Genomic DNA, 26,909 nt, shown 5'->3' with positions numbered 1-26,909 from the left:
GCCGGTGTGTCTGATTGGACACTCGTCGCCATAGGTTCTCAGACTGGCTTCCGTCTCACCTGTTCAGAGCCTAAATGTCACCAACCATTGGTGAATTTAACAAGATTGACAAGTTCTTGGCTGTATTTTAAGGCAGGGCTTCCAGTAGGAAAACCAGCTCCAACCTCACATTTAAGTAGAGCATTATATCATCTAATATGTATTTATAAATAGAAAGAGTATCATGACATTTTTCCCCCTCTGAAATAGGATCTCTATATACTCCTGCTCTGGAATTTGCTTTGTAGACTAGGCTAGCTGCAAACTCACAAGAGATCCTCCTGCCTCTGCATTCCTAGTGATGGGATTAAGTGTATGCCTCTGTTTCCACAAATTGGAGACCACCGACCCAGATCATCAGGGCCAAATTAATTAAAGCAAGATTTTAAAAATTCCTGTCCAAATTCCTGTCCGGGCTGTCTCTCCCCAAAGGTAGGGTTTGAGATCTCCGAATTTGGTTATGGGGAAGATGAGGGTTTTTATAATTCAGAAGCAGGGAGTTTACGAATGGAGGTTTTGACAGGCAGGTAGTTGGGGTTAGAGAAGCAAAGGTAAATGTAACGAGTTGGTCAGAGTAACTGTTTGAAACAAAGGTGTGGCTGTAGTTTCCTGTACAGGTGGTACAGAGCCTTTTGTACTTAAGGGTACAGTTGGGCCGTGGTCCCATCCTTGAGCAGATAAATACACAAACAGGAATGAACCTAGTTTGTCTTTATTATAGATGGCTTGCAAACCTACGATGGAGGCAGACTGGTTGTGACTGTCTTTGTAGAAATCATCTTTATGATTATAAAAATAGATTTTCATGTAGTATGAAATAAATAGACTTTGAGATGAAATTTAAGCATATACAGCATTGTTCAGTACAATAAGTGGTCAAATGTTAAGTGTTTTGCGTCTTAATAATTCTTGGTTAATAGACTATGAGTGAACAAATCTATTTTTTTCTGATAATAAATGATGTGAAATTTCCCCCATTTCCACAAATTCCACTATCAAAGGAGTTAATAGAATGTTGAGAGAGAAAGACACACACACACACACACACACACAGAGAGAGAGAGAGAGAGAGAGAGAAAGAGAGAGAGGGGGGGAATTCTCTGCCCAGCTGGTTACATTTCCGCACTTGCTGGTTTAAAGTCATCATCTTGGGTGGCGCAAGCTAGTCGGAATGGGGTTAGGGCGAGTTTGGTTCGTCACATGCCTAAGAACCATTTTTCTTAATCTCTCATCTTCTGGTTTCCCTTGAAAGGGTGGACAAAAGGAACTCCATCTTGCTGGTTTGAGACAAAGTCTCATCATGAAGCCCATGCTGACCTCAAACTTACAATCCTCCTGCTTCAGCGCCACAGGTGCTGGGATCACAAGCAAGTGTTTCCTTGTCAGTCTGGCTTTGAGTCCTGACACCTCCCCCTCATCTCTGAGCTCTGCTGATTCACTCTCTGGGGATTTGTTCTCTGCCCCAGGATGCCTGGTTGGTCTGAAGTGATCCCAACCCTTGGGGGAGGGGCAAGCGACAGACTTGGAGAAATTAGTGCCAGGAAATCCCCTGGGCTTAGTTAAAGCATCTGAGGTGTGGAGGCGGCTCCTAGAGGCACCCTGGCACCCCACCCTGTCTTGTTCTTAAACATGTCTGTGTTGTGTGAGCAGCACTGCTACAGGTCGTTGGCAGTTTAGCTATAAGGCTTTTCAAAACCACAGTGAACAGGAGTTAAGCCATGTTAAAAATGAAGTAATTGTGTGCAGCTGTAGGGAGCTGCTTGCTACTGCACCCTTAAAATGGTGCGGGTTTCTGCTTTCCGCCTTCCTGCTGGCGGGCTCCCTGTTGGTAACAGTTAACAAGACCTTATTTGGGTGGAGCCTGTTGAGTCTTGCGCCCTTGTGGATACAGCCTATCAGCAATGCCCACATGGCTAAGCCTGACTGGCTGGCTATTATTATTTAAGGGCTTGGCTTATTTTCTCTGGGGTCAGAAGAAGCTTGTACAGGGATCCTGAGTAAACTGCTTGGAGAAGATCTTCCTGTGTTGCGTCATTCCTTGCTGGCGAGGGTGGTCGCGACATGCAGCTATATATTATTCAATACCTATCGATCTTTACACAGTTTACAGAGCTGATGAGGTCTAGACACAGTGCCAGAAACAGCTAGAATGACACAGAAGAACTATACAAAACCATCCCCAAAACGAAATTCAGACACTTTAGTTTGGTGGAATAAGACTATTCAAAATTTTAAATCTCTCACAGAATTGAGAAGGATACTCGCCTGATCTTGAAAGAAATTATTTTATCAGCTATGGTGAATGAGGAGCCAACAACCTGGGCAGCACATGAAGAGAGATCATGGAAGTTTTGTGTGTTTTTATTTAAGTGTGATTTCCTCCTGGTCAGTCTCTCAGCTCCCTCCTGTAGTGTCCTCTGTCTCCAGTCAGACATGGCAACTTTCCTATCTCCAAGCCTCTGCATTATTATCCTACTGGATTCAGTTTTACAGGATTTCAGGTGCCTTTTAGGTATGAGTAGCATTAGACTCTTTTATGTTGCTCCACTTCAATTAAAATCTGGCTCTGGAGTTGGGTATAGCTCCCTCTCCACTAGAGCCAAGTATGTTTTTTAAAATGTTTCCTCCAATATCTCTGCCTCATATCAGGCGAGCCACCTAACTGTGACAAAGAAAGGAGAGAAAAGCAAAATAAAGGGACAGGTTAAAGGGACAGGTTATTTACAATAGGGACTTGCTGCTCATCTCTACTCTGTAGTCTTTGGATCAATTCTCAAAACTTGCTAAAGTATGTGATTGAAATCCCATAAAATCTCTAACAAAGGGGTTTACTTAAAACTTGTGACCCCAGGGTAGAAAGTTAAGAATCTACCCACAAGTAATCTTAAAGGAAACATGAGGCTTGTTGCTATCTTAGCCACTGTCCCCCCTGAACCCCACATCAGGATGTAGGCAGCCATATGGCTGACAGCCTCTTTGTTAGGGTTTGAAAGGATGAACTTTTGCAGTCTCACTTTCATCTTGATTAAAAAGTGATCACATGGCATAAGCCAACCAAGGAAGCAACAGTTCCTAGCTGTGAGGCCCAAACCAGAAAATTCTTCTACTACTTTTGGCTGCCCTAACTGTGGGAAGCTGTCCTGAGCTATTCAGATTTAATGCTTACTCCCGGCCCTAAGGTGGTGGCTGCTAAAATATGAGAACAATTAACTAGAGCCTTCCCCATGAGCTGTTTGTGCGAGAAGAGTGCGAGTTCTCGCCCTAACCGTGGAATGTTCCTGCGGCAGCGTTAACTCCATTAACTCCGAGTGTCCCTACCCGATGACCTCCTTGCTTCCTGCTTAGATCGCTGGGGGTGTCTCCACCCTTCCTCCTTTGTTCTTGTGTGAAGGTCAATTCCTTCTCTGTAAGCCTTAAAACCCATTTACCTTCCCGACATTAAATGAAGCCTTGACACAACCCAGACTGACTTTGATTTTGTTAGCGTGCTTGGTCCCCCTTCTCTCTTCCCCCCATTTTTGACCCTCAGGTAGTGCCTCATCGAGACCCTGGAATAACTGGACCTGCTGGACAGGTCAACTAACAAACCCAGATTCCTTCCCTTCCTCTTCAGCCTCTTTGGTTTCTCTTTCTCTCTTCTCAGCAATGGCTGCCCATCCAGTCAGGGCTAGGCGGGACCCTAAACAGTATCACAATATCCCAGGTGGCATCTTAGCGAAGAATCAATTTATACCTTGCCTCCTGGCCAGTCTCCACAAAGCTGTCCTTAAGGCTGTAGATTATGAAAAATTCCAAAAGGTCATCCATCCAAGATAAATATGAAAATCCACCACAATTCTAGACTACCTTACAGAGGCCCTCCTATGATATACTAATCTGGATCCTGAGACCCCAGGTGGAAAACAACGCAATTGGAGAGACTTCTTTTCCCAGAGTTCCTCTAATACTAGGACCAAACTTAAACATCTGTAGAAAGGAGCCTCGACTCCTCAGTCAGAAATCTTATCCATGGCCTTGAAGACAAACCACTGGAGAGATGAAAAAGCCCCCAAACAACAACGCCCAAAAATGTCTAAGGCCTCTCAGCTGGCTAAACAAAAACCCAGGCTCCCTCGTCTCCCTAAGAACAAGAACCTCCATGTGCCTGTTTCCAAATGTGGTCAGGAGCATCACTAGGCTTGGGTCTGTCTAAATGCTCATAAACCACCATGAACCACTGGAGCCATGCTCAAGGTGTCAACAAGAAACATTGCGGGGGTGTTGACTGCCTCCATGAACCCTGTGGGGACATCAAACCCAGATCACCTTTCAGCCAATGTCCTTGGTCTAGCCATGGACAACTGAGGGGGCCTGGGCTCTCTTGGCCTGTCCACTGTCATCTCTGACAGGAAACCTTGGGTAATTCATCCGAGGTGAATATAGATAAAGCCTCACAGTATCAGGGTGTTCACTGCCCTTCCTTCTGGACACAGGAGCCATTTTTGCAGTCTTGACAAAATTCTGGGGGTCCACTTCTCCTTTTCATTCCTCTATTGTTGGAGTAGGGGGATGGCTTTATCAGGCTCACCAAACCCCACCTCTTAACTGTATATTTAGGGGTATCCCCTTATCTATGCCTTATGGAACCAACCTGTGCCATTCCCTGACTGGGAAGAAACCTCCTAGACAAAATAGGAGCTTCTTCCCTTTGTTCCCCACATCTGCTGGACCCCAGACTCACTGGCATTCCTCTCCTCCCCCTCCTCCAAACTGTACACTCTGATGCCAAGCCAGGGACAGAATGACATGGTTCCTGCCCCTGACAGGGTGAGCCCCCATGAGTGTCCACAGATGCTATGGGTATAAGGCTTTTTTGTGTAATGTAGATATTTCACTTCCTCTGAGAAATGTCCTCCCTGTTAATGTTAATAGAAACATCACAAGTCCAGGAGTCAAGGGTGTGGCTAATGTCTCTGCAAAATGGTAAATGCTACGGCCTTCAGGACAGCCCTTAAGGCTATGGGAAAGAGCTCTCAAATACATGAGTTTGAAAGTATATAATTTCTCAGTGATGCAAAAAATAAGGATGCAATATGAATTATATGAGGGACTTCTTGAATCTAAAGGAGGGGCTTCATGAATTTAAAGGAACAAAGGCAGCTACGCTATGAGCCAGCTTGTCACCAGACACAAAGTCAGAAAGACACAAAGACAGGCAGATTCCTGAGTTCAAGGTCAGCCTAGGACAGCCAGGTTAGGACCAGATGTGGTAGAAACTATAATTTCGAGGCACGGTCCCACCCAACTAGCTTATTGTTTGTGCTTAACAAAGGTAGACTGAAATCTTTTGCAATGATAAGGAAAAAAAATATATTCTTGCCATCTCTTAAGAACCAAAAGTCACAGGATCCTTAAGATACTCAAAAGGAAACCTGGAGAAATGACTGGATTGATAAATAAAATAAAAGACTAGATTTGTGTTCTGCAGAAAATGAGCTATCCAGGGAATATTTTAGGATAAAAAGTTAAATTAGGGCCCCCCTAAATTAATTAGAGGACCTCTTACCTCTGACATTTTAGGAAACAGTCTTCTATGTCTCAATTCTTCCCCTGTACTAGCAGTTTAAAAATCCATAGGAGCCCACCAGTTGGTTCAGGATCTCTGACTTACAAATTCAGCAGTAGCTCCCTTCGACCCCTTAGGATTAACCATTATACTCTCTGTAGAGTCCGCTCCACCACAGGGCACAGCTGCTGGGGAGACAGGACATGGGACGTTGGCCCTACTTGCCCCACACTGTCACCAGGCCAGTACCAGGCCAGAGTTGGCCATAGGGTAGCCCTGAGACACTGCTCCGGGGATGGGGAATCTCAGTCTGAGGTTCGGGACAGCTGGTGCTGGTTTCGGGGATCCCCCGTCCAAGGCTGGGGCTAGTTAAAGCAGGGAGGGGGAGGAAGGTGCTGGAGAGGTGGCCTCCATAATCTGGAAACAAATATGACAGGTGTCAGAAGCCAGCAGAAACAAATGATCTTATATATTCTACGTCAGTAGCTTGAGTCAGTTTGTAATGTTGAGCAGTGGGCATGAACATGGCGGAAAGGTAACTGTAGCATCCTTTGCTAATGCTTCCTGAAGGGAGAGGTCTTGGAAAGCAGTAGTTTTAAAGAGCCTTGTGTGTCAGAAGGTAGGATAGGTGATGACAAGATAAGACAGTGATGGGTGACCCAAAGGTTAACTTCTTCCATTTGTGTATAGAAAGTTCAGCTGCAGCCAGGGCTAGCAGAAAAGGTACCCACCCTTGAATAGTGTGCTCTAATTTTTTCAGGGGCAAAGGAAGGTCGTAGCTGGTAACCCAAGACTCCCAGAATATATATATTCCTCCTTTTTAGTGACATAGAGAGAAGGGGGTGTTAGGTCTGGAAGGTGTACAGCTGGAGCTTGGCGGAGTGTTGCTGACATTATCCATCCAGCAGAATAAGGGAGATGACACGGGAGACTCGAAACCAGTCCGCTGCCCCAGTTTTATCCCAGCCTGCACCAGTCAGCGACCGCCATGAAGGGGCTCATGATAGGATCGAGACCATGGCCCGAGAGTGGCCTGATATGACGTCAAAGGGTGCATGCACACTTCTCCAGTGCGTACATGACTCTTAAAGGGGAACAACAGGATGCAGGGTTGAGTCATGCGACCTGGCAGCCAGCCCGGGCGCCATCTTGGGATGGCTGCCACACCCAGTCTCCACAGTGGAGGGCCTGTTGAAGTCTGTGAAAGGCCTTCGTAATGGGCACAAGGAGTGGTTCATGAGTGAAGCCATGGCTTGCCTCATGTAAGTGGTAAGCAAGACAAGAGAGAGTAAGAGTATTCAAGAGCATAAGAAGCCAGTCGTCCTTAGAAATGATAGAGTTTCATCTTTGGTGATGGGACTGTGAGTGACTGGATTGATTTTTTTTTTTTAATTTAGGGTGACGGCCTCGTGAGTAGGGGTTATTTCTAGTCTCGGACAATAACCCGAGGAGTGGACAACTGGACTCTGGAGTGAAAGGGCAACATAACCCCATTCATCTCCACTTAAGGACCAGGCCTGATTTCAAAAAGGACCACAAGGCATCAGCTCCCAGAACAGACCACAAATGGTCCAGAAACTAGGTCAGAAGACCTCAGCTCTAGGAACGGACCATAAAATGCAGAACAAAGTCATAAAACTGGGGCTGTCTGGCTCTCAGGCTCTCAGCACCCAGGGAAGAGATGAGAGTGGAGTGGGGGTCTGAGGGCTGGATCCAGCCTGGGGCCGGGGAGGGAGAGGAAGGGGATGGAGAGCTCTGGCTGGTCAAGCTGGGAGAGTCTTTGGCTTGATGGTAGTAGCAAGCGGGCTTGGGCTTTGGGGAACAGTGGCAGGAAGTGCAGAGAGGCCTTCTATGGGAGATTAGATGGTGGCTCTATAGACAAAGGCCTTCTTGGCTCCCCACGGCCAATCCTGATGAAAAGAGGAAGTCCATGGTTTTAAGATGTTGCTGTTGTGATGGAAAGAGGATGAATAAAACCATATACCACTTCTTGGAGTGGGCCTGAGGTTAAATATCTTTTGCAGGGAGGGTGTCTTGGAAGGAAAGTTTGTTGGCTAGGCCTCGCCAGGCCTCTAGGTATCTCATTAGAATGGAGATCAGTTTGAGCCTATGTGACTATAGGTCACATCCTCTACATGTGGAGGGCCTTACGTGACTGATGACCACAAATCTATGGAGGGCTGTAGCTAGTAACAGGGGCCTGGTGCCCAGGAACAGACGAAACGCCTACTGTCCCTTCAGGATCACTGGGGTTTCAAGCCTTAGCTCAACTGGAAACCAGGCTACCTTTCACAATCCCACATACCCTCCTCTCCAATCATCGCCTCAGAGACCCTCCATTTCTCCATCTTAGATCTCAAGGATACTGAGACCTTATTTCTCTGGACCCCCAGTCACAAAACATGTTTGCCTTTACCTGGCCTGACTCAGACACACTTCTACTCAACCCTCTTGGACAGTCCTACCTCAGGGGCCACAGAAAGCCCAGATTTATTTGTTAGACTCGGGGCTCTGGCCTTCTTTCTTTGTTATCTGCCAAATCCAATACAATGATGATCTCCTCCAGAGTCCATCCCCGCAATTAACCAGATACCTCTGTCCAGCCAGGGATACACCTCTCCCTCTCTCTTTGCCTACTAAGTAAGGAGCTTTTCTCTGGCTCCTGGAGGCTCACAATGTGAGCAGCTCTCCAGTTACTGAAGCACTTGATGCTTCCCTCTGTTGGAACCCTCCCTGTTTCCTTCCTTTCTCCCACTAGGAGACGCCTGATAAGACCAAAAATTCCTTAAGTTCTTCTGGGCCTTTATGACCTTGTCTCTCACTTCTCTCAGCTCCGTCCTGGAAGCTGTACAGCTTCTCCATCCCCGCCCGGGCTTCTTTGTCTCTCAGCTCCCACTTGGACCTTACAGAAACTCGGTCCAGTAGGTTTTTTTTTTTTTTCAAGACAGGGTTTCTCTGTGTAGCCCTGTCTATCCTGGAACTCTGTAGACCAGGCTGGCCTTGAACTCAGAAATCTGCCTGCCTCTGCCTTCCAAGCTGGGATTACAGGCATGTGCCACCACCACCACCTGGCTTACAGACTCAGATTTTATTAAAGTCTCACTGTGTTACCATAAATAGCTTGGCCTCTGTATGGTTCAAATGGCTGAAATGAACATGCTCGATTTTCAATGATGACAACTCCTGTCCTTGCACAAACAAATGATCCAAAAAGATCTTTTATACTCTAATTAAGGTTTTAATGTCACCCCAGATGGGACACAGGGGTCACTGGTAAACTTGACTATAATGCTTACCACAGCTGCTCAAATTACAGCACAGAGAGTATACATCCCACTCTTTCAACCCTAGGTATAGACAAGATGAAAATGTTCCAAAGCTCCTTGAAAGGCCTAATGAGGGACCCTAGGGCATTTCCAGCCCCACACCCACCTTACAGCTGCCCCCTCCTGCCTGGGGTCAAAGTTAGGCCAAGTTCCATTCTCCACCCACAGGAACACTTTTGAGTAAAATATTCTCAGAATGTACTGACTGGTAGTCACTGAACCTTCTGGCAAGTCCCAGGTAGAGTTCAAATGCATGTCATCCTGCTAACCAAAAGATTTAAGAGTCAATATGCTTAGCCAATAAGTTTGAACTGTAACCTTGCTGATGTAACCTGTGCCCCTAAAAAGTATAAAAACTGCTTGTAATAGCCATTTGGGGTCACCTTCCTAGTAACTCGTTTTGAGGAACTATTTGAAGGTTGCCCCCAATAAACCTCTTGCTTTTGTATCTTGGTCTCACGGTGGGGGGGGGAGGGGGTTGAGGGTGCGTGGGAGGGGGGCATCTTGAAGTAAGTACCACTGACCAAGGGTCGGGGTCTTACGCTCACATCCATAACATCACCTCTTTAGGTGATACTGAGTCCACTTCCCTGTCATAGCATTTTTTGTTTCAGATCTTAACCTCTGCACATCTGATAGATTTACTAAAAGTAGAGAGAGGTGGTCTTTGTCTATTTCTTGGGGAGGAATGCCACTTCATGTTAACAAATCAGGTATAATTGTAAGGGTCCATGATTTGCTGAAGGATGGTATCCAGGACTCAAATAGTATGTAAATGCAGAGTGTCTTATTCTGCAGAAGTCCAGCATGCTGGGGTCTCTCATTACCAAGATAGGAAGACCCCAAAATGAGTTTACAGGCCAATTTAAAGCATGGTAGGCAAAATAAATAAATAAATGAATAAATAAATAAATAAATAAATAAATAAAAAACCGGGCAGTATTGGCACTTGGGAGGCAGAGGCAGGCAGATTTCTGAGTTCGAGGCCATCCTGGTCTACACAGTGAGTTCCAGGACAGCCAAGGACTACACAGAGAAACCCTGTCTCGAAAAAAAAAAACCAAAAAAAAAAAAAAAAAAGTAGCAAGGTAGGGGAATTCCAGGGTAGGTGTCCTCTATCTTAATCTGTTGTGTCCATCAGAAATTCTAGAACCATTAGTGGGGAATGGGGCTGGAAACTGTTTCTATGGAAGTCTGGAAAGTGCTGCTTACCAATTGTCCTTGCCTCAGGCCAGGTGGTGTGGCAGCTTCTGACTAGTTGCCTGAAGCCGGGGGCTCCCCCCCCACCCCCCAAGTAACTGATTTGCCTGGATTTGTCCAGTTCTAAGGGCTAGTCTTCTAAACTGCCAGTTTGAAGCCTGTCATGGAGTCAACCTAGCTGTCTTATAATAAAAGATCCAACACTCCAGACAGCTCTCCAAATAAATAAATAATAAATAAATAAATAAATAAATATCATTATAAAAAGCTCTATTCCTCTGGCCAGGGGATCATTGACAGTCCAGTATAAAGTTGGATGATACACTTTTTAACCTGTTCTCCTTTTCTTACTAATTGTACCCTGCCTTATAAAGTTCTCATTTAGACATCTCCAACAACAAATACAAAACATTTCTAATCAGACATTTAAGTAGTTGTGATTATAGTATTACCAACCCCTAGCTGAGGAGTCAGAGGCCGGGCACACCCAGTTATATCCTGAGAGCAATCATCAAACTTGCCCCAAGGACCTTGCTGCCCCAGATCTGCAGGAGGCAGTCTGATAAAACCACAGTTTCAAACCCTTCTCCCTTCCTAACCTCTGATTATTTATTAAACTGAAAAGGGGGAATGTAGTTCCTGAGTAGTGCACCACAAAAGCTGTTGAGTCACAAAAGCCTTAAAAGAAGCAGCAGGCCCCCTCCTTCCTACCCATACTGAAATGTTCCACTGGCACTGTTCAAAATGGCGGTTCCTGTTAAAATGGCGGCACCACCAGGTCAGCCCTGGAGCTGTCCATGGTGGCTCACCGCCTTTCCTGCCTCTGCAGGAGCAGCCCCTCAGGAGCTGTCCATAGTGGACACTTTTTCTGCCTCAGCCTACTGCCAGCATGAGAAGCTGTCCACGGTGGCATCACCTTCTTTTCTGCCTCAGCCTCCAGCTTTCCTGAAGCACTACTGCAGGAGCAGTAGCACAGGAGCTGTCCACGGTGGTAGCTTTGCCTCTCTTGTCGCAGGATTCTTTGTGAGAGACCTCAACTCAATGTTTTTAGACCCATAACTAGCCCAGCACAAAGTGACTAGTTTTTCTGCTTTCAGCTTGAGAAAGATAGCACACCCTGTTCCAGGAACTAGCTTACCGCATTCTTGACATATCTGGTGTCCTGCCCATTGTTTAACTATACCCTGCCCCAAGGATGTTTGCTCCAGATAATCCCTAACCTTCCTTAAGGCATAAACTTCCTGACTTCCCCATTCTGTACTTCCCATTCCATGCAAGATTTGTCCTCCACCCTCCTTGCCTTGTGATTTTTGTCCTCCACCCCTTGTCTTTCGACTTTTCCCCTGTAAATACCCCTGACTTCAGTTGCTCAGGGTCCCATAGTCCTCTACCCCTGCACAGTGTACGACTGTGGACCCCAGAGTAAAAATCCTCTTGCTATTGCATCAACACCGTTTCAGTTCTTAACTGCTGAGCCATCTCTCCATTCCTGGAATTTTATTAAAGGTGGATTTTTGTAGTGTATTTTGGTTTTATCTTATGTATTATTTTTTAGTTAAAAAAAACCTTCAAGACAAGTTTCTTTGTGTAGTTCTGGCTGTCTTGGACCTATTTCTGTAGAATAGGCTGACCCCAAAATTATAGATCCACAGGCCTCTTGCTCCCAAGTGCTGGGTGGGATTAAAAGTGTGTGCCACCACTGCCTGACATGCATTTTGGTTTTCACATGAAATTTCTCCCATAGAACTTGAACTCAAATTTATTTATTTATTTATTTATTCATTCATTATTTATTGAGATAGGATCCCAAGTAGGAGCCATGCAGCTGAGGATGACTTTGTACTTCTGATCCTCCAGTTTCCACCTTCTGAAGGCTGTGGATTTCAAGCTTGTACCATCATGCCTGCTAGGGACTGAATTCAGGGCTTTTGCATACTACCAAGCACTCTACCAACCCAGGTACCTCCTCAGTGCTGAGAGGATTTTTAAAATATAGTATATATCTGAAACAGAAAGCAATGACATTTAAAAATTGTTTTTCAAGGACTAGTGTGATTCCCTCAAGGAAGATGATTAATTCAGAATATCCCAAACCTATAGGGGCCAGAGAGGGAAGGTGTGAGAAATGAAGTGAATGGGGGGAGGGGAAGTGGGGGATAACAGAGGTCTAGAAGTTTTTCAACCAGGTGGTGTCTTATCTAGGAGATTTTATCCTGCTCAGGACAGAATGTTCATTACTCAGGGCATCTGTCTAGTACTTGAACTCAAATTTGAGCATTGTTTTTGGAGGCCATAAAAACTTTAGGAGGTATTGTTACATTTATATAATTAGGTGCTTTAGAAAATGTAATAGGTACATGTTCTAATTCTTTGGTCAGTTTCCTGCCATGATGTGAGGAAACTCTTCTACCACAATAACCTGTCACCATAATATTGCTCATACTACTCTAGGGCAACAAAACCATGAACAAAGTCCTTTGAAACCACAACCCAAAACAATTACTTCACACTTTAATTTCTTTGTGTCTGATATTAGAGTGACAAAAAGATATTGAACAGAATTAGTCACAATATCTGTCTGTCTGTCTGTCTGTCTATCCATCCACCCATCTACCTACCTACCTATCTGTTGTCTATAGTCTATGTATCTCACATATATACTGAACATTCCAATCAGGACTACACACATACAAAGGTACACACCATGCCCCTTCCATTTTCCTCCATTCTTATGTCTCATACAAAGTACACATGTTTTCTATATTGGCATGCTGACTGTTCTGTAGGCAACTCTGAATAAATATATAGAAAAAACCCATTATGTGATGAGGAGTAATTGTGTAGAAACAAATGTTTATTAGCATTGAGGTCTTTGTCTACTATATTCACTAACTACTACCAAACTAGTTATGATAAGAATAAATGCCCAAAGAAAAAGCTTAATTTACACTGGCTGGAAATATCATTGTGTTTATTTGTAGTATACAGTTGGATGCTTCATTTCCAATGCCATTTCAAACAATTCCATCTGGAAATTAACATGCAAGTTACATAAACTGAATTTTCTTCCCCAAATGTATGATGTATAAAAATGCTGAAATTTCACTGAAAATGTCACATATTAAAGATATATATGATTGCATGGAAGGCCATTCCTCTGCTCCAAGGTCTCAAGAGCTTGAATCAGTATGACTGTGAATAGGAGAACTGCCCACGATACAAAGAATTCAAAGTCAGCATGGCCTGTATATGTAGACCTTGTCTCACTAAACAAGGTGTGATTTTACTGACAGCACTCAAAATGGTGTGATCAATTTGTTGCAACTTCTTCGCAATTGCTTATACTCTCCCAAATGGCCTCATGGGTATGAATGTTGAAGCTGCAGGTGATGTATAAGAACTCTCAAACCCAGAACAGGAAATGCGCGTGCTTCTTAAGCACGTGTGACTGAGCCACACTCAAGCTCATTTTTTAAATTCAAACGTGTTCTCACTTTCACACTTGATGTCATGCTTGCATGAGTGTGAGTGCAGCTTTTATAACCTGTAGACTGATAGGGCTCCTACTGTGTCTACAGCTGAATACTGAAGTCATTATACTGATGATGTAATGTGGTGATGTAACATGGTGATGTAATGTGGTGATGTAACGTGGTGATGTAATATGACGATGTAATGTGCACCTGTACTCTCATATCACACTCCTATGCTTTACTGTATTTTTGTTGTGTTTCTGACGTCAGTTGAGGTTCAAGTACTGTTTAAACAGTCACTCATATTCTTTCTTATGATTTAACCACAATGTGGATTTGGTTGCCATTTAACATTTTCTCACTTTTGTCATGACAGGATTTAACTGTAATGCCCAGCTGGCCCAGAGCACACTATGCTGAAAAGGTCAGCACACACTCGCACTGATGTGTGTGACGCTGCCCCTGAGTACTGGTATGAAACCTGAGCAGCACCATGCTGGGATTTCCTTGGGCTTTTGATTTCATGTCTTGTTGTGCTGTTAAACATCAAGTCCAAATGAGTCCTGCCAAGATCGCCCAATGGGGCAGGATGGAATGCAGTACCAAGCTAAATCATTTGCTGTGCACTACTACACCTTTGTGAGATCTCCTGCAGACTGAGCCTGACTTAGGTACCAACATTTTCCATGTCATGCATATTGATGAAGTCTGGATGAGATTTCCTGCCACTGGATGTGCTTTATGATTTAAGAAACAAAGTGTTCTAGGATCCTTTATATTCAAAGGGGAATTCACCTGCATACACTGTATGATGTCACAAAAGATTTGAGCACAGAGTCTTTCCACATTCCCTAAACTAACTGGTCTATATGTGGAGATGAGCTAGAGACCTTTCTTACATCAATGGTTTCTTGAATTTTTATGAATTCTGAGATTTAGCCTAATTTTATGGTATTCGAGTTTGTATGTGTGTTCTCTGGTGTCAGTCAAGGACTGACTTATCAAGTATCTTCAGGGTTTGTCCCCTGCATGAGTTTTTAGATGCCGAGTGAGATCTGACTTGGTGTAAAAAGCTTTCTTGCATTCTATACATCCATAAGGTTTCTCACCTGTGTGTGTTCGCTGGTGTCGAGTGAGCTCATATTTGCACTGAAAAGCTTTCCCGCAGTCTTTACATTCATAAGGCTTCTCGCCTGTGTGTTGTCGTTGATGTACAGTAAGTTGTGAATTACAGTAGAACGCCTTCCTGCACTCTTTACATGCGTAGGGCTTCTCCCCTGTATGAGTTCTCTGGTGCACCGTGAGGTCTGACTTGCGGTAGAAAGCTTTCCTGCACTCGTTACATTCATATGGCCTCTCGCCAGTGTGAGTTCTCTGGTGCCGGGTCAGGTCTGACCTACACTGGAAGGCCTTCCTGCAGTCTTGACACTGATAAGGCTTCTCACCGGTGTGCGTCCTGTGGTGGACAGCGAGCTGGGACTTGCAGTAGAAGGCTTTGCTGCAGTCTTGACACTCATAAGGCTTCTCACCCGTGTGCGTCCTGTGGTGGACAGTGAGCTGTGAATTGCAGTAGAAGGCTTTACTGCACACTTTACATTCATAGGGCTTCTCACCTGTATGAGTTCTCTGATGCACAGTGAGGTCAGAATTACGGTAGAAAGCTTTCCTGCAGGCTTTACATTCGTAGGGCTTGTCGCCTGTGTGAATTCTCAGATGCACATTGAGCTGGGACCTGCTGTAGAAAGCTTTCCTGCAGTCTTTACATTCGTAAGGCTTCTCGCCTGTGTGGGTCCTCTGATGCACAGTGAGGTGAGACTTGCAGTAGAAGGATTTCCCACACTCTATACATGCATGGGGTTTCTCACCTCTCTCGAGCCTCGGATAGCGACGGAAGGGAGACTTAGAGTAGAAAGCTGTTCCACATTCCTTACAGTCGCATGGATTCTCGCAGGAGTGATATCTCTGCTTTCTGCTATACTGCGGCTTCAGGTAAATTGCTTCCAGACATACTTCACAGTCATAGGATTTTGCCCCTCGGTGGATTTCCTCTTGAATCTTCAGTTCTGCCTTAAGATAAAAAAAATTGTTACAGTTTTCATAATCACAAGAAATACTCTGTAGAATTTACTATCTGAGCTTTTCTTGTCATGATTTCCTAATGAGATTTCTCCCAATGACTACATTGAAATATTTCTCTCCACTGTTAAATATAACTTCATTTACTGAATTTAGTCAAAGAATTCATACACTGTATTAGAGATTTTGCTTCCTAATCTTGAATAAATGATGCCTCATTAAAGGATTTCCCGTATTTACTGAGCTTATTATAGTTATAGTTCCCCTACAAATGACAACTTCTGTCCTAATATCCCTCCCTAAGTTTTCCTTGATTCTATACATTTATAAAGACATGATTAGTTGCTGTTAAGGATACTCAGAGACTCAGGGTAACTGAAGCGTTTCAATTACTTTGAAATTATCAAATTCCTCTCTAGCCTACATCTTACCAGGTTCAATAAGAAGTTCAACTTGCCATAGACTAAGTTTCTAACAAAACATTCCTAAAATAGTTTCCACTCTTTATATCCAGCTATGAAACACAATTTGGAGAGACTTGGAGTTAGACAGACACCTGCTTGATGGACAGCTGGGAGAGGGCAATAACTAGGTAATAACGACAGTGAACTTCCAAGATGGCAGCTTCTTCCTCACTCTCTCGATCTGAGGTAAAAGCCTGGGAGCTTAAAAGAAAGGCCTGGTGGGCTCTATTCCTGCAGTGGGGCACCTCGCATCTCTACCAAGTTCAATGGGTCAGAACATGTTCAAACCAAAGCATTGGCTCCATTAGCCATTCTTTCTTTGTTTGGACTGATCAACCCTAGATTAGGGGAGGGAGATCCCTCAAATACTCGGGAAACCCCCAAGTGTTCACTGAGAAGCCCCTGCAGCTCCTGAGGGTCTCCTCAGCTCCCAGAGGTATTTCTCCATGTGCCTTGTTGTGCGCGTTTCCTCATCCCTATGACAGATAACCTTTCTTCACTGGGTGATTTGTCTGCTCCGTCTAATGTTCTCTTTGATGCTAACTGTTACGCTCATGATGCTTCCTTAGCTGGAAGAGAAAGTGAACCTGATCAAGACCCCTATGGATAGCCACACTTTATGCCCTCATGCAGTTTACTTACTTTAACCAGTTCTTCATTTGATGTGTGGCTGTTGATTTCAATTTGCCAGAAACGTCTGCTATCATTTTCCTGGATGGTATCAACCAGCCTACTCACTTTGTCAACATCTGAAAATATTTAATATTTCAATTTCTATGAAATAGGCACAAGCTTATTCATAATAATACACAAAATTCAAACACAAAAGTAAAATAGCGCCTTCTTAGAATCACACTTGAACTTTTAAGATATCCCCTTAGAACTGTACACACCCGAGTCATCAATGAATGGGAATTCCACTGCACACTAACAGGTTGGGGTGCTGAGTCCTGGTTCTCAGTAGCATTGCTGTGCTACTGAAACATGTGGCAAGAAAACACTCATTTCTCTGTTGTATGTCTCTATAGCCACGTCCCCCTTTCACTCCTCTACCTGCCCTGCTCCTTCACTATCTGAACGTAGGATGCCTGACCTTCTACTAGCTCTATGCAGGACTTAGCTGCTGTCAATATTCTCTCTCCCAAGTACAACATAGATTAGGGAAAGACTGCTACATAGCTGTTTCAGGTAGTGCACTTCGCTCTAATAAGGACTAGCAAGACCCTGTAAGGGTTTTGTGGAAATGATTTCTTTTATGAGAAATGTGGTCTGTGGCTGGCTTTTACAGAAAAGATTTAGTTACTTTATTTTTTTAAGTATCTTCTGTAATAGTTGACTAGAATTCAGGCAATGATTCCGTTTATGTACATGCTGGTTTGACTGGGAATGGCCCCCACAGACTCACGTGTTTGAATGTTTGGCCCATGGAGAGTGTAGATTACATGTGGCCTGGCTGAAGGGAGAGTGCCACTGCAGGGGTGTGCCAGCTTTGAGGTGTCATATGCTCAAGTTACACTCGGTATGCCTCACAGTCCCTTCTGTAGCCTCAAGACCAAGATGTAGAGCATCAATCAGCTCCTTCTCCAACATCGTGTCTTCCTGGATGCTACCACGTTTCCCATCAAGACAATAATGGACTAAACCGCTGAACGATAATCCAGCCCCAATATAAATATTGTCTTTAATAAGTGTTGCTGTGGTCATTGTGTCTTTTCACAGCAGTAGAAAACCTAACTAAGACAATGCTTATTAAAGAAATTCATAATGTTCTCTGGTTTTGACTTTGCTACATAGAATAATCTTGATTGGCAGGGTTTGTTTGTTTGTTCTCCCCCGGGGTTTAGAACACCTAAGACTATACTTTCTGAATTTCAGAGTCTCTGTTAAGATATCAGCTATGATAGTACACTTATGTTACCTAGGTATGGTGGGACATATCTTTAGTGACAGCATTCTGGAGTTGGGGGCCAGCGGATCTCTGTGAGTTCAAGATGAGACTGAGCTACATAATGACTTTCAGGCCAGCCAGAACTGCGCAGTGAGGCCCTGTCTCGAAAACCAAACCGAAAGGACAAAACAAACAAAATAAGTACACTTTTCGCTAAGTTTTCAATATTCTGCTCATGTTCTATTTTCTTGGCCTTCTTTTTCTTTTTAATTTAAACATTTATTTATGTATATGAGTTCTCTATTTGCATGTATTCCTGCAGTATAGATGGTTGTGAGCCATCACCTGGTTGCTGGGAATTGAATTCAGGACCTCTGGGAAGAATAGCCGATGCTCTAAACTGCTGAGCCATCCCTCCAGTCTTGCCTTCTTAACTATAATGCCCATTGAGGAAATATTCTCAGCCCCTGTCAATTCGTGATTGTATTTCCATATATCTAGATACCTGTCTTGTGGCCCAGATCTGCACAACATTGTACACTAATTTCATGCAGTATGTTTTCTGTTTCTGACCTTACTCTCAGTTTACTACTTAACACAGATTTACAAACTGGAGATCTTATAAATCCATCCAATAGGTCTTCAGTGTAGTGCTCTATATTTTTCCTTTATTACTATCCAATTGTAGAGCCCGTGTTTCCCCCTCTGCTCCTGACTAGCATCCTTGTGTTGCTTGTCTCACTGTGACACATCATTGCTGGACTTTGGTCACAAAAGGGAAGTATTTTAAGAGCAGATGCATTTGTGTGACTACTAAGTATCATGAGAATTGCAAAGATAACCAATAGTCAAAAAGACACTGAGGAAATAATGTCAATAAATGTCTAACTTAAAACAAAGGAGAAAAACAAAAAGCCGGGCGTGGTGGCACACACCTTTAATCCCAGCACTTGGGAGGCAGAGGCAGGTGGATTTCTGAGTTCGGGGCCAGCCTGGTCTACAGAGTGAGTTCCAGGACAGCCAGAGACACACATCGACAAACTCAGTCTTGAAAAAGAAAAAAACATACAGAGAGAAAAGGAAGGGAAGAAGCACCACTGCGCACCACTGAGTACTGTGTAAAGTCACCGAATTATTCCCAAGGAAAAGACACTCTTCAACATCAAGAAACTGGTGGTTTAACGCAAAGAACTCTGGGAAAACTGAATAAACCAATTGTCTGGTTCATGAGACCAACGGTCTTTAAGAGCCAGTGTAACCCACATCTGATGTCTCTACTGTTTACTGTTCTCTCTTGCTTGTAGCACTCACTGACCTGAGAGGTTCCAGCCTGAAGCCCCGGCTGTGCTCCGTGGCCCAAGTCCCTGTTCTAAGTTGAAGATCAACTCAGGTTTGGCCACACAGTGCCCTGTGAAGGAGACACAATGTACAGATTATGTCAGGTCTACAGATGATCTATCTCCCAGGACTCAAGTACCCACTAGAAGGCAACAGCTGCATCCCGGGAACTACGTGATGATGGATGACTTAGAAACTGCCTTCAGAGCCGGGTGGTGGTGGTGGTGCACTCCTGTAATCCCAGCACTCTGGGAGGCAGAGGCAGGCGGATTTCTGAGTTCGGGGCCAGCGTGGTCTACAGAGTGAGTTCCAGGACAGCCAGGGCTACACAGAGAAACCCTGTCTCAAAAAACCAAACCAAACCAAAACAAACCAAAACAAACAACCCCCACAAAAAAACAACAAAAAAAACCCCAAACCACATATGGTAGCATTTATATTAGGGCGGTCACTACAAAAAATTACTATGATGGTTTCTAAAAACTGAACCTAGAACTACATTGACACTGTCCACTGTTGGTTGCATATGGTTAAAGAAAATGACATCCATATTTTTCAGGGAAATCTGCATATAAACCTACTTTAATCGAGGAATGTAGGTGGAGAAAAATGCCAAATATAAATTCATAATAATAGAATATCCTGTCATAGTGACAGGCACAAGGGCATTCTGTGGACTGGACTGTGGCTACTCTTCTGGGTGTAATTGGCACCATCTTATAATACAGGATGGGCTTAGCAACAGTCACAGTGATGAAATGAGGAAACTCCCAGCAGATCTCGAGGTCTGTGGCTGTAACAGGGTGGGTAGCACTTCCTGACAAGATTATCCTGAATTTCTCAGCTGAAATTCCAGACAGGACACACTTTTCCCAGCTGTAGGTTGGTAAAACTGTGGGTAAAAACTAACAAGGGTTGGGTTTTTTGTTTGTTTGTTGGGTTTTTGTTTGGTTTGGTTTTTTTTTTTTTTTTTTTTTTTTAAATCTGAGAATCACATTTACTAAATAAATCCAACACACTCGGATATACCAAGCATTGATGAAATCTTTCTTTGGGCAATAAAACTCCATTCATATTTGAGCAAAGACATTGTCCTATGTCTCCCCAGGAAAGTTTCAATATGTGGATGAAATATGTCAGTCAGGCACAAGATAAAAATTTCTCCACATTCTTATTGTATTTGTAAATACAGGTGGCCTCAAGCAGTAAAACAATAATTAGTACAGTGAGGGAAAGATACAGGGATGGAGGGATGGAAAGGGCAGGTGAGCGCTAACTGGGAAGACAGGAGGGAGGATGGTCTATAACATATGTTCTCTAGTACTATTGTAACAATATGGATGACACCAACTGAAGACTTCAAAACAGCATCAGGGAGATTTTAAATGTTCCCAGTATAAACAGGGATGCACTATCAGTTAACAGCAATCTGATCACTGTACACTACATGTATTATAAAACTACACTGTTGTTCAAAAATTGCCATGTCAGTTAAAATGTATGATATCAAATCAGAATTGAAAGCAAGTAACAACACTACAATGGGTACTGCTGAGATTTACCGATGAGTCCGACTCACCCAAGGACACCAGGCTGCTGTAGGTCTCCAGCATCACGTCCCTGTACAGGGTCCTCTGGGCAGCGTCCAGGTCCTGCCACTCCTCCCAGGTGAAGTCCACGGCTATGTCCTCAAATGACACCAACACCTGGAATGACACATTTGTCTCCAATCCAAGTTATCCCCAGCCTTAGGAACAGAAAATGGGAATTTGTTGTTTTATGTGTATCTGTCTCATCAGTGTCTTATAAAAAATGTAGCTTGTTTTGGATTCTGTATCATGACAGAAAGAAAAATCAACACTCAAATATTATCTATGTATTAATCTTATGATTCTAAACAATACGATTAGAAATTTTTCAAGGAATTACAACAGAAACAAAAATCCATAGAGGAATAAATGCATGTGCATGGTTTGTAGGATTGTGAGCAAAAGAGATCATACACATAAACATGTAAAAATGACATTAAATCTGTAAAATAACAGACAAAACAATGAAAAGCAGATGTTGGAGCTGCCCCACCCCTGTCTGACCCAGGGCATACAGAGAAGGGCAGGGCTTGATTCTGGGAGATTGGTGTGGAAAAGGCACGAATCTTAAACTGTGAAATCCACATGGAATCATATAAATCGATATAGAGGTTGTGAAAAATTGTCATGTGAAAGTTTTTTCAATATGTGATAACCAAAAATCACTTCCTCGTTGAATGTGTTACAGGCCTACAGGGCGTCTGGCAGTGCTCACCCGTGCTGAGTGGTGACTCTGGCGTAGCTGCTGTGAGAGCGCACACACCCCTTCCCGCCACTGCCCCAGCATAGCACCCAACCCCAGGCAACAGGACAGGAATGCCTTGGCTCACATGAGTGTCTTAAACTGCAGGGTCTTTACTGGAAATATATTTTCCTCTCTCTCAGAGATGTGAGGATGAAAGAAATCATTTTCCATAGTCTTCATTTAAGCATCAAACTACTATATGTTGAAATTGTGTTGTCAGAAACACAGGCCCTTTCATATCTGAGCATGTAACCTTGCTTTCATCTCTAATGTTAAAATTATATGTATAACAAAGAATCATTTTAAAATAACTTTTTAAAAGATTTATTTATTTATTTTAATGTACATTAGTGCACTGCAGCTGTCTTCAGACACACCAGAAGAGGGCATCGGATCCCATCACTGATGGTTGTGAGCCACCATGTTGTTGCTGGGAATTGAACTCAGGACCTCTGGAAGAGCAGTCCGTGCTCTCAACTGCTGAGCCCTCTCTCTAGCCCTTAAATTAACTAACAATAAATATCTCCACATAGCCCAGGTCTTTACAGATTTCTATATTCTGTATAATTTGGAGAACAACCATATAAAAATGATTCTGGAATGCCCTGGCACACACAGGAAAGAGCCCCACAGTGGGTCAATGTACTAAGCAATTATGAAACAATTCCAAACCACTAATGTCACTCTGAGGATCGAAGGCGGGTTACCTAATCTCTGCACTCCATGCAGATGAATCCACAGGAGTCAAGAGAACAGGTAAAACTTGGGTGTTCTATGCATGTGCTGTTTCCACTGGCTTCTACCCAGGGGATCAGGGCAGACGACAAAAAGTACTAAACGTTTCTCTGGAAGGAACCCAGCGTGGTTTGCTTACGACTTGTCTAATAGTTAGGGTTAGTGTTGCTGTGACAAAACACCATGACCAAAAAGCAAGTTGGGGAGGTACAGGTTTATGTGGCTTCAGATTTCCATATCACTGTTCATCTCCAAATATATAAATAAATATATATATGAGCGAGAGAAGCTATTGTAAATGAGAGTGTTGCTATGATCTCTCAGTCTCTCTGGGGTTGATACATAGAGTAGCTACTAGCTTTAAGTAGGTTTTAAATCCTGCGACTTTGCTGAAAGTGCAGAATTCTGTAGAAACTTTGTAGTATATTGGCTTTTCTCTATGTAGTATATTACATCATCTGCAATTAGGATAATTTTTTTTCTTTTCTCACTTGTTTCCCTTTAATTTCACTCTCTTACTCTCTCGCAATCCATTCCCAATGAGGTTGGCAGTACATTTGTCATAGTTTATGTTGAGGTATGTCCCTCCTACCCCATTCTTTAACCATGAACACATATACACATATTGGATAGTGCTAAAGCCTTTCTGCATATACTGATATGATTATTTGGTAGAGAGAGAGAGAGAGAGAGAGAGAGAGAGAGAGAGAGAGAGAGAGAGAGAGAACACGAATTTGAAGGTAGTGGTGGCATGCTTTACCTATCAAAGTTACACTGCCTCCGGTCAAATGCCTAAGATGATGAGGGTATTTCTCATTCACACCATCACAGCATCCATCCAGACCTGGGTATTTTTGAGTCTTGTGGCTTTTAAAATAGTCTTTCGAGCCCCTTTACTTTTAGGGATTTTTTTTTTTTTTTAGGTTTCAGATCTTTTCCTTAACTTTTGTGGTTCAGGTGAATCTAGGAACGTATCCATCCTTTAACTTGTAGGGTTGTAAAGTATTCCCTTACAATATTCCGAATTTCTTTTGTGTCTGTTTTAATGTTTCCCCATTCATTTCTGATTCTGATCATTTGGGTCCTGTTTCATTTGGTTAATTGGGCCAAGGTTCTGTCAATCTTCTTAACCTTCTCCAAGAATCAGCTCTTAGATTTGTCAATTCTTTGTTTTGTTTTCATTATCTATACTTCATTAAATTCTTCTCTGATTTTATAATGTTTTGCTCATCTATTAGATTTGGTTTGTTATTCCTTTTCAAAATTCTTAATTGTATCATTAAGTAATTTATTTGTGCTTACTCTTTTTTATGTACTTTTTTGTTTTACTAGAAATTTATTACATCAAGGTATAAAGGCAAGCTAGAGTCTAGGAAAGAAGTTGCACTTTCTGTGGAGGATCAGAGCTGAAGAAGTGCCACTGTCATGGCCCACTGGGGCCCAGCGGATGGTGAGTCTCGGTACCGAGCTCACACTGCTGGACTTCTGTTCTGCTTCGATCTGCCTGTGACTGTGTCCGGGCTCTTCTCTCTTGGAGTAAGAAAGTATTAACTTTTTTTTCTTTCACAGAAGCCAACAATGGAGTGCTTTGCGTGTTTAGAGAAGCTTTGGATGTTTTAAATGAACTGGAATTTTAAGGTATGTGGATTTGTAAAGACTCTAGAACTTTAAAAACTCAGGATGTTGGAGCTGGAGAGATGGCTCAGTGGTTAAGAGCATTAACTGCTCTTCCAGAGGTCCTGAGTTCAATTCCCAGCAACCACATATTGACCCACAACCATCTGTAATGGGATCTGATGCCCTCTTCTGGTGTGTCTGAAGATAGCACAGTGTACTCACATACATTAAATAAATAAATAAGTAAATAAGCCTTTTTAAAAAAGAGGATTATTGAAAGAAACATAAAGAGGCCATCTTGGTTCACCCAGAATTGAACTAAAAAAAAAATGCTAAAAGGATAATTTCATAGGTAAGCAGCTATTTAAAATCAGGAGTCTTCATTTCCATGTTGTGCCTGTTTTCAAATTATCAATGTATTTTAAAATGGATTTTTTTTTTTAGCTGTGACTTTTAAATGAGGTAATTTGAAGACTGTATCATGAATAAGTTCAGCATATTTAAAATAAAAAGATAGGTCTGTGAACAAGATCGTGGTTCACTTTCTGGACTGACAGTCGATGGAGGAGAGCCCTCACTGTTTGTGAGGACACTTCCAGGGACAGTGGATGGTGGCCTGGGTCCTATAGGAAGGCAGGCTGAGCCAGCCAGTACACAGATTCCTCCACAGCATCTGTTTAAGTCCCGCCTCCAGGCTCCATCTCTAAGTTCCTGCCCTGCCTTCCTGTCATGAGGGAGTGCCATCAGGACATGTAAGCGAAAACACACCCTTTCTTCTTCAAGCTGCTTTTGGTCATGGTGTTTCATCACAGCAGTAGAAACCCTAAGACAGGCACTCATCAGGCTAGGCAGGCACACACGGTGTAAGACCAAGGCTGGGTTTAAGGACTGAGGATGGCACAGGTAGGAGAAGTTCCAGGTATTCACCAGGCTGGGAAGGTCCACATATATGGTGCCCTAGGCTAGACCGGAAAATGAATCTATTTTCCCATGTCATCGTCGCTCACATGGTGTCTTCTCTATGAAGTTAGAGATGTGATTGTCATGGGCAACAGAAGTACATAAACCAACTTATGTGTTTTTCTACCTAAGTTTTGAAATATTCTTATTCTTTGATAATTTCACAGATAACCTACCATCAGACCCATCCCAGAAGAAATGGGCTTTCTGAATTTGTTTATTCATTAAATCTTGATGTAAATTATGTTTGTAATATAACTAAAAACAAAATCAGGTAAGTATCCGGCCTGTGCTCCTTGCCACAGACTCACCATTTCCAGGTCCCAGGACACCCAGTGTCCTCGCCGTGGTTCTCAAGGCTGCAGCATGTCACCAGGAAACAGACATGGCATTAGTGCCTCTTGATCAAGATGATCCTGGTGACAGATCACATAATGCTTTGTTCAGATCGAAGGCTATGGTAAGGACAGTGAACGCCTAACCTGTCCTGTCTCTACAGCTGACTGGATATTCCTCACCTCACTGCTGAGCTGGACAGGGTTTAGTTCTCAACTCCTCAGATCCCAACAGTAGATGACACAAACCCAAGGCTGGATGAAGCCAGAGAGACAAGTTCCCGCCTCCAGGAATTCTTTTTTTTTTTTTTTTTTTTTTTTTTGGTTTTTGGTTTTTTGAGACAGGATTTCTCTGTGTAGCCCTGGCTGTCCTGAAACTCACTCTGTAGACCAGGCTGGCCTCGAACTCAGAAATCTGCCTGCCTCTGCCTCCCAAGTGCTGGGATTACAGGTGTGCGTCTGCCTCCAGGAATTTAAGGCAGGGTTTGGGATGAGACCCTGCAGCTATCATCAAGGCCCAGCTAGAGGCTGGCTCAGATCGCTATCCTTTCTCATGTCTCCCAAGGAGATGGGAGACACAGACTCAGGAGCACCACTGCACCCCCTTAACCAGGCTCAACTTGACACAGAACAAACGTCGGCTGTCATTCCGAGATACTAAGGTATGCAAACAGTCAATATTTTCATAACCTTTAGAAAAATCCTCTGCTCCTTTCGATGGAAATTCTTCCCTGCTATAGTCAAGTGAAGGACGTGATTTTTGTTTGATTGTACAGTTAGCCATTAGCTCCTCTAGCTTCCTCTCTTAGAAAAGAGTTTGAGATTCCGGAAAGTACACCCTTCCACAATGAGGAAGCTTTAATGAGTCTTGTAGGCAAGCAATTCAGACTCCAAGTTGGGAGTAGTCTATGAAACGCAGGCTCACTTCATCTTGGGACCTAACTCATCCTAGGGCTCCATTCCTGTTGCTAAATCCTCTTCCTCCTAACTCCACACCCAGCGACCATGGTGTTGACACCAAAGTGACAGCTCCAAGAGACCAGCCAGCCACAACTGTGGGGGAAGGCGGGGACCAGCTGTCCAGGGCTAGTGGGGCTCTCTCCATGTGAAGCACTCTGCTTGTGTCTCAGTATGCTTTCAGGCATGGTCATTTAACACATATTATTAAAATCTGCTTGACTGCTTTGTGCAAAACTTCCATGGCTCTCTATAAAGATTTTTAAACTATAAACATATAAATTATATTCACTCAGTCTTGTCTTTGCCTTCTTCATCTTTAAGGACCCGATTTTTCCAATACAGTTATAGACTTTTAGAATCGTAAGTTAAGCATAATTTAGGGCCACTTTGACCCTGTTCATATAAGATCAAGCATTATTACCCGTAGGATATTTATCATTTTTTATTACACATATAATTTTTCCCTTAAAAACAATGTTATTCACTCACAACACCCAAAGCATAATTCATAACTTTGTTATTGTTCTCTATCAAAAGTCCAGCATTACACACGTTATTGAAGAGTAGTCTTCTGAGTTGTACAAACGGACCCAGCCTTAAGTGCGTTGCTGAGATTAAG

The 26,909-nt window shown here is 43.2% G+C and overlaps 1 protein-coding gene across 4 annotated transcripts in view; it reads right to left on the bottom strand.

The window, feature by feature from the left end:
- Znf700 (zinc finger protein 700) overlaps window positions 1–26,909 on the bottom strand; it is a 47,733-nt gene that overhangs the window by 9,976 nt on the left and 10,848 nt on the right. For 3 of the 4 annotated variants that reach the window (XM_052188825.1, XM_052188826.1, XM_052188827.1), the window contains 5 exons: window positions 25,307–25,411; window positions 20,929–21,055; window positions 19,327–19,419; window positions 16,766–16,872; window positions 13,054–15,650 (listed from right to left, as the gene is read on the bottom strand). In XM_052188825.1, the coding sequence (XP_052044785.1) occupies window positions 14,595–15,650; window positions 16,766–16,872; window positions 19,327–19,419; window positions 20,929–21,055; window positions 25,307–25,309 (1,386 nt within the window). In that variant the 5' untranslated portion in view covers window positions 25,310–25,411 and the 3' untranslated portion in view covers window positions 13,054–14,594. Of the gene's footprint in view, window positions 1–13,053; window positions 15,651–16,765; window positions 16,873–19,326; window positions 19,420–20,928; window positions 21,056–25,306; window positions 25,412–26,909 lie in introns of those variants that run through there. The other variant, XM_052188828.1, reaches the window with a different exon arrangement.

Source organism: Apodemus sylvaticus, chromosome 7, assembly GCF_947179515.1.
Source record: "Apodemus sylvaticus chromosome 7, mApoSyl1.1, whole genome shotgun sequence".
In the NCBI taxonomy this organism is placed as follows: domain Eukaryota; kingdom Metazoa; phylum Chordata; class Mammalia; order Rodentia; family Muridae; genus Apodemus; species Apodemus sylvaticus.
This window is presented reverse-complemented; position numbering and strand designations above follow the sequence as displayed.